This window comes from Grammomys surdaster, unplaced genomic scaffold (genome assembly GCF_004785775.1).
Source record: "Grammomys surdaster isolate TR1022 unplaced genomic scaffold, NIH_TR_1.0 235, whole genome shotgun sequence".
NCBI classification, from domain to species: Eukaryota; Metazoa; Chordata; class Mammalia; order Rodentia; family Muridae; genus Grammomys; species Grammomys surdaster.
Window position 1 is genome coordinate 2384713 of NW_021604680.1, and position 8544 is coordinate 2393256.

Sequence of the window (8544 nt, forward strand, 5' to 3'; positions counted from 1 at the left end):
TGTGTGTGCTGTGTGTGTGTGCTGTGTGTGTGTGCTGTGTGTGTGTGTGCATGTGTGTGTGTGTGTTATACCTGACAACCATCTTCATGGCATGTGTATGCATTCTCTGTCTCTCCCACTAGAAGCTCATCTCCCAAAGGACACAGGCAGTGTGACTGCCCCCACAACTGGAACCATGAGCCAGGCCTCCTGGCGCATAGTAGGTACTGCACGACTACTTGTGGGAGGAATGGATGAATGAGTGAGTGAGTGAGTGAGTGAAGAAATGAAGAGACAAATGAAGTGACCCTGAGGTCAGTGATGAGAAAGGATCTCTGGCTGCAGAGCTGGCAGGGGCAGAGGGAGAGCACGGCCAGTCTCTAATGCTCACACACTCTCACTCTTTCATACCCGGCCACCGTTCATTGCTGTCCCTGCCCTTGGCCATCGGAGGCCTCGGGGATAAAAGCTCCTGGGCTGGGAAAGGGATCAGTGCATGTGCTGATGGCTCCGTGTGGTCCTGCCTGGACTCTGCCTGTTAGTGCTGTTTGTGCCTCAGTTTCCCCATCCAGAACAAAGCCACCTGCCTGACCACTGACATGAGCTGAGCAGGTCCTTTCTGCCTCCTTCTGCCCTTGGGAAGGAGAGGAGAGCCTGAGGCCACCCAGCCAGGGACGGGGCAGCAAGCAAGCATGTTCCTCTGAAACAGACCCAATATGATCAGAGAGGGGATGAGAGTCAGGGTCTGGGGCTGTGAGTACCAGCTTAGCTCCAGGCTCTCCATTCTCTGAGCACAGGGACACCAGGAACAGGAATCTGCTGTCACATCTGCTCCACAAGGTCATATAGCCTTGACACCACTGAGATGCTGGTTCCAGAACTCTGACCTTCAGGATCGGCCTGGCTTGCTAAAAGAACAGCATCTGTGTATGTGTCTGACACACAGGCTCCGATAATCGCCAGGTAAAACTCACTGTGGTTAGGAGTGTTTACTAGTGTTTCCAATGTGTCAAAATAGAGAATGCACTTTGATGAGTTACCCACACTGAGTCTTCACTGAACAAAGAAAGACCTGCTCTTTAATTTATGGCTCCTACTGGACACTCAGGTAAAATGGGGGAAATGTGACTTGGAAGGAAACACAATCCACAGTTTGGAATTCATAACTATTGTGATGTGGTTTTAGACATGCTGTGTGTGCCTGGGCTAGCCATTTAACCTGAGTCCATAAAGCAGGGATTCCCAAATAATTCACATGCTGTTGCTAGGAGCCAACAACAAATGGAAGAATGTGAAAGGTCAAAGATCTTCTGGACTGGAAGAAAATTCTAAGCACAAGGACACACAGCTCTTGGTTGGCTTTTAGAATCTAGGTTTAAATGTCTACAAGACAGACACATGGAACATCTGCCTTATACCCCTTTCTGTGTTCATATGACACGGGGTCTCTCACTTTGATGTCCAGACTGGTCTTGCTCACTCGGTAGCAATTCTCCTGCCTCAGCCTCCTGAATGCTGGGATTACAAGCACGAGTCACCACGACCAGCTCTCTTGAGAACTATGCCATCCTGTGTACAAAGCTGAGCTGCTGGTAGCAGGGATAGGGATCGTCAGAGATTGGAGCAGGTTTACTCTCCACTGGCTTTCTGCTTGTCCATTCGACAGCTCTAGTGATCTACTACTGCTCCAGAGGGAGGGATGCCCATCCTGGGGAGAGCAAAGGATGTCCCCGAAGGCCCTGCTCATGTCTTGACCCAGAGAGAAAGTTGGGGGAGGGGAGTAAGGCCTGGCTGGGTGGTGACTCATTTTGATCAGAGGTTCCCCTGGGGACATTCTAAGGCAATGCTATGTTCATTTTTTTATTCCTGAACTATAGGTCAGCCTGTCCTGAAGATGAAGAGACAGTTTCAAGTCCCACATGTAGTGTGTCCTAAGGATGTGCAAGCCAGATCTTTAAGCAGGAATGCTGTATAGAGACGCCACTGGATGCAGCCCCTCCTGGCTGTGGACTCTCAGTGCTGCCTAAGGACCGCCTTGTCCTTCACTGTGTTCCACCCTCACCTCCACCCCCACCCCTCCTCCCACCCCACCCCCACCTTAGTCACCAGCAGCCATGGAACAGAGAGCAGAGGTTTGGTTGTCCTTTTCCTACCTTCAGATGTCCTGCCCCTACCCCCTACACTCTAGAAAGTTCTCCTTCCCCTGGAAGGAATGTCACAAAACTGAGCACTGGATGCAGAGCCAGGCAGCCCAAGCCTTATCAGGCAGTTTCTAGGGGCTACTGCTTGCCTCACCTTCCCCGGGGAAATAAGAGACTGCTGCTGGTCCCCTATGCTGTTGGGAAGACGAACAGCACTGTGCGTACAAGAGGTTGGTGGTCATGCCAAGGCCCTTACGTGCCCTGCTCTCAGCTCAAGACCTGGCACCCAACCCAGCCCCAGGCTACCTGTCACAGACAGGAGCAAAGCAGATGGGGACTTAACCAAAAGTAAATACTCAAGACTACAGATAAAGGCTTTGGGGAAAATAGCTTTAAGACTAGTAAGAAAAAGTGGTCCCGATGTCTAGAGATATCCGGAGAAAGGAGGAGCCACTCTTTGGGAGAACGGACTCACCGCTGCCCCTTGGGTCATTCACTGGCCTGAACACTCTACTCTCCGTGCCTGGCCAAGGTCCAGCCGCTGGGGCCCAGGCCCACAAGGCTACAGTCATGTCCGAGTCTGTCCATTCCACCTCCTAACACTGCACCCCACCCACCCACTTCCTGCACAGAAAGAACCTGCTGTCCGGGCACGAGGGTCAGCTCTGGTCACTTTGATATGACCACAGGTTTCCACACTGAACTTTGTCCCTCTCTTCACGGCTGCGTTTATCACAGTGACAGCACCATGGCCTCTGTTTACTCATCAGTCTGCCCAGGATTGTCTTCCGGTGCCACCTAGGGGACCTGGGCATCACCAGATTACTACTACTAGGCGTCATGGTGAGAGAAGGCCTGCTGGAACCTGAACTAGCACTCAGACCTTCCAGTCCTGACCCCTGTAGTTCTTGCTTCCCCGTGATCGAGTCTGCCACACTCGTGACTCCCTGTGACAGGAGTCTCATGCTTCTAGAGGACAGCATCCCCAGTCAAGTGGCTAGGATAGTCCCTCCAAGACAGGCAGCCATGCGCTCTCCACGTGGAGACTGCGGACACCCTGGGGCCCTCCCCACACTCACCTATGTTGACAAAGCTCATAATCAGGTCAGCGCTGTTCAGGTGAGGCTGCGGGGACCCGCCGCCGCTGTCATCCGTCATGGCATGGTACAGGTCCAACATAAAGAGGGGTGCAGACGCTGGCTGCTGGGCAGCCGCGAGAGGTGCTCGGGATCGGGGCCGCCCCGGCAGCCCCAGCATCTCCTGGATCTCGCGCTGCATGTCGCGGGGCTCGCCTACTCCCAGTCGACGCTGGGGAAAGACGTGCGGGGGACGCGGGAGGTGCCCGCCGCCCAGCACGCACAGAGCCAGGCCCAGCAACCAGAGGAGCCCGGGACCCGCAGCCATCTCGTACGTTCAGCGGACTCTGAACCCGTATCCAGCGACGCCTCGACGACAAGAATGGGATAGTGCTGCGGATCTCGAGTTCTCACCTGTCGCGGGCAGCTCTACGACGACTGCGCACCACGCGCTCCGCAGGCAGTCGCCGCGCCTGTAGGCCCAGCAGAGCAACGTGGGCCCGCGCGATGCCGACTTGCGGGTGTCCTGAGCAGGACCGACCTTCGGGGACTAGAACCCGGAGTGCTTGCTCGGCTCCTCCCCTGACTGAACTCAACCAATGGGGACTCGGGGGCGGGCTCGAGCGCGGACTCAGGTCCACAAGGTGTCTGTGCCGCTGCAACTACGAGTAGGGGTTGGGGTGGGGACACGAGTGGGACCCGGAGGTGGGTATCGGGGGTCGGGGAGAAAACACCATGGGTGTGTGGGTCCCCATCCAGCTACCTGGGCACACCCAGAGCTCCGCGCGGAGACGTCGGTGTCTCTGGAGCGGGCACCTGCACCTTGGGGCGGATCGTTCCGCTTTGGGCGAGCTCCTAAGTCCGGAGCTGGGGGTAGGATCCGCAGCCACGCGTCTCCGGAAGCGTCCATAGGACCGGCCGTCGGGGCGGGGCGGATGCCAACGGTGCCTCGAGGGTGGGGCACATTCGGTCACCAGAAGCTGTCAGGACTCGGCCTCGGCCGCTCCTCGCCTGCTAGGTGCCTTCCGCGCTGTCCCGAGAGCGCAGCCTGAAGACGCCTCCTTCACCGATGAGCGCTGGTTCTGTGCGCCAAGCTATTGGCTTTCTGCGGGAGCTCTCGGCCAGGCCCTGACAGAACACTGGCTGGCTGATCCAACCCGGGACGGGCTCTGGAGTATTTCGGAGGAGGGAAACCCAGGCACACAAAGCTTAAACACCTCAGGTCGCACAACAATGGAACTAGAGAACTTCTGGCACAGGGTGACTGGCTGCTGGAGAGGCTACCAAAAGAGATATACTTTAAAGGGCTTAACCCCCAGTGTGCTACGTAAGGGTTTTGACGAATTATGGATTCTCTAGCATGGATTCAAAATAATATTCCAAATAAATCACATCGCCAAAATCATCTTTATGTGATCCTTTAAAAGTATTTTTTAAAAAGATTTATTGCCAGGTGTCGGGCAGTGGTGGCACACGCCTTTAATCCCAGCACTTGGGAAGCAGAGGCAGGCGGATTTCTGAGTTCGAGGCCAGCCTGGTCTACAGAGTGAGTTCCAGGACAGCCAGGGCTACACAGAAAAACCCTGTCTCGAAAAACCAAAAAAAAATTTATTTATTTGATATATGTGATTACACTGTCAATGTCTTCAGACACACCAGAAGAGGGCATCAGATCCCATTACAGATGGTTGTGAACCACGGTGTGGTTGCTGGAAGTTGAACTCAGGACCTCTGGAAAAGTAGTCAGTGTTCTTAACCGCTGACCCATCTCTCCAGCTGCTCAAAGTTTCAAATATCAACTAAATCCTTAATGCAGTCTTTCAGTTGTGCCTTAAGTACACACTAGTCTTGTAATGGAACTAACAGTTCAATTTACATACTGTTTCAAAGTCCCATAAAGACAATGGATAATGCCAAGTAATCACTGAAAGTGACTGGGTGACACAGAACCAGATACTGAAGGCAAGTGTGGGTTGGAACGAGGAGGATGGTCTTAGATGGTGATGTTGGAGGCAGGTAGAGTGTTCTCTCTCTCTCTCTCTCTCTCTCTCTCTCTCTCTCTCTGCCCCCCCCCCCCCGTCTCCTTCTCCCTCTCCCCCCTCTCCCTCCTCTCTCTCTCTCTCTTGTGTGTGTGTGTCTGTGTGTGTGTGTGTTGCAGTACTGAGGATTGCAACCAGAGCCTTGTACATGCTAAGTGAGTGCTCAAACACCAAGCTAAACTCTCAGCCTTGTCCATTAGTCACCACACAAAACATGATTGCATTTGCTGTACTCAATTGTACTCAATGATATATTCCAACATTTTGCCATTAGACTTCTCTAATATTTAAAACTGGATTGAAGTGGAACCTTAAGGTTCTTTGGAAAGTGTTGGATGGTGTTTTGCTAGGTCAAACACGTGAAGGAGTGTTTTCCTGAAGCAGACATGGGTGAAAGGATGTTCTGCTAAAGCAAGCACGTGAAAGAACACGTGACAAAGGATTCTTTACTAACCACATGCATGGATTGGTCCACCTCACACTGGACAGAACCATAATTTGTCAGGACTCCATAGAGAGAAATGCACCAAAAACTTCTGGTGGTGTGCTGCAGCTTCTTGTCACTTCTACGGACTCATTGACAGAGTGATGTCACCTGAGACAGACTCATATGGAGTGTTGCTAAGATCCATGTGCTGAGGTAAGATACATGGTGAGGCAGGGACTCTTGGAGAACACGTGATGTTTGGAGGGAGTATACACAGGACTCAGTGGACAGTGACAGAGGCTTGGCTTAGCTTGGCTTGCTTGCATAGCTAAATACTTCTTGGTCTCTCATCTTTGTTGGTCTTTGCTTGGTTGGGAGAGGCACAGCCGAGAACTTTTCCTGGTGTTCCCGGTGATTCTGGTTCCTCCTGCTGACTGGTGCTAGTTTGCCTGAGGCCTAGCTGTTCCTGCTAGGTTGTATCACTGCCGCCGCTATCCCAACACTACTGAACTGGACTGCTGGTGTATCTGTGAAGTGTTCGTGAGTGGATCGAGCTGCTGCTGCTGACCTGTGAACTGAACTGCTGATTTCCTGACAACACAGATGGGGATTGCTCCAAAGAATCATTTCTAAACAGCTCCACTTCCCCATACCCTTCCTTTACCACTGCCTCTGGTGAGCTAGAAGGGATGTTACAGTGTTTAAGAACCATCATTAAAAATAGGTTTTGAAAAAATTAAAGTGCTCTCGTATTCTCTTACTCTCTTACCTCTAGCTTCTCTCTGTCCCCTCGCCCTTCCCCCCCTTCCCTTCCCCCTCTCTCCACGTGGTCATGGCCGGCCTCCACTTTTCTCCTTTCTCTCTCCTCTTTCTCCACCATCTTCTCCCATTTCTCTCCCCACCTTTGCCCTCTGCCCTGAATAAACCCCCTTCCCTTTGGAACCGTTTGGTCTGGTGTTGTCTGTTCTAAGCTGTGCTCCGAAGTCTAACATTGGTGCCAAAACCCGGGATACGAAGACTTCAAGAACCATGAGACCCATGCGGCCGCCAGCAGCTGCAGCCGTCTGTGAGGCTGCTGCAACCATACAAGTCTGACCAACACCATGTGGCCTGCCCACCGCAGCAGCTGCCACCATTACACCACGCGGACTTCATCTGCTGCTACCTGCCATCACTGACTGTGTAAATTTCCACTGCTGCTGCAGACCAACTCCATCCACTGCTGAGAGGCTCGCAAAACTTCCACCACGTGAGCTGTGCCACTGAGGCTCCCATGTGGTGCTCTGCCACATGGGCTGGGCAGCCAGACAGGTCGACACAGACCTCATGGTTCCACCTTTCCTGATACCAGACTGCACAAGCCTGCAAACACACACCAGCATATTAATTGGTAAAGAGTTTCCGATTGGTGGGAGGAACCCTGGACGCCCAGTTAGGGCCTGGCCAGCCTTCCCTGGGCTAAGGGGTTGGCTTTACATTGCCCCAGTCCATATGACTGGCTTCTAGCTGAACTACAACCTAGGACTTTGGCCATTGGGTGATTCCCCTCTCAGAAATAGCTCTCAGCCTCCCCCTCCCCCAAAGCTCTCACACCTGCCAGAAATCCTATTTCTGCTGGACTAGCTCCACGGAGGCCCCTAGATATTCTTGTGACGACCTGATTATCTAGCCTGAGCCTGATTTTTCGTTGCCAGCTTTTCTTTCGGGACGCCGACTGATAGCTTGGTAACAGCCGTCACCCAATGGGTACCACACTGTCTTTGACTGAACCCACAGACACCCCACTGGGTTGTCTACTGAAAAACCTCAAATCTCTAAAATTAACGCCTGATTTGAGGTCTTCCAAATTGATACACCTCTGCAATAAGGTCTGGATTCAATACCCTCTAGATAATGGACTAAAGTAGCCACGTAATGGCACACTAGACCCAACTATTTTAAGGGGTCTTAACTGCCAGCAGTCTGGTAAATGGAAACAAATACCCTATGTTCGAACATTTATCTACCTTCGTTATACTCCTTCCATGTGTTCTGTCTGTTCCCCACCCCAGGTTCTCTTAGCTATGAAACCTCAACCCCACACCTCTAATTTTTCTTTTTTAATTAAACCAAAGCGGAGGAATTGCTGAGACTCTAGCGGACATCTGCAGGTTTACATCAGACCAGCTAGACTTGCTTCCCCACGTGCACAACCATCCGCACAAAGGGCTTGGCTACCTGAGCATGCGAGGGAGGCATTCCCTCTCTCTCTCTGCCTGGGACCTGTAAAGTAGGTGCTAGAGGTGCCTTCCACTACAAAAACAACTAACATGAACGTTGCTGTATGGGACATGCTTGCTTTTCCTTGCCCATTGCAAACTCTAGCCGCCAGAGACACTGGGCAGCAACTTCCGGCCGCTAGCAGGAAGTCCCGCCCTGCTGCCACTGCTGCCCAGCCCCCCCCCCCCAACCATACGATCCAGCTTTCTTATTCTGGTTCTAGCCAAATGTTTCTTTGCTAATACAAAAATGTGCTTTTCTCTACCTACACAACCCGCCAACATTACTTAAGACAGGATAGGAAAGGCTCTGTCTTAATAGATTTTTACTACTACTATTAAATTCTATTCATTTACAACCAATCCTTATGGCTCTCAGTCTTGTCAGAAGTCTGCTAATAGTATATTTAAGTTTATGGCTGACAGAATTCCCAAGGCCTCTAACAGTTGACCCAAGATGGTTTCAGAAGATTTGGACACCAGACACCTAGAAGATACAGCCTGGATTGTATGTGATGATATAGTCACTAACAAACACAGTGGGCTAGACTGGATGCTCTGAGTCAAATGACTTGGCTAAACCAAGGTAAGTCATTTCTCATGTCACGCGTATCCATTCCACAG

General features: G+C 52.0%; 1 protein-coding gene across 1 annotated transcript in view; it reads right to left on the reverse strand.

The window, feature by feature from the left end:
- Positions 1-3524, reverse strand: part of LOC114626431 (bone morphogenetic protein 8B) — an 18769-nt gene extending 15245 nt beyond the window's left edge. Inside the window, exon 1 of the mRNA XM_028773830.1 lies at positions 3200-3524. Within this exon, the coding sequence (XP_028629663.1) occupies positions 3200-3524 (325 nt within the window). The remainder of the gene's footprint in view (positions 1-3199) is intronic.
- Between the last annotated feature and the right edge of the window lie 5020 nt (positions 3525-8544).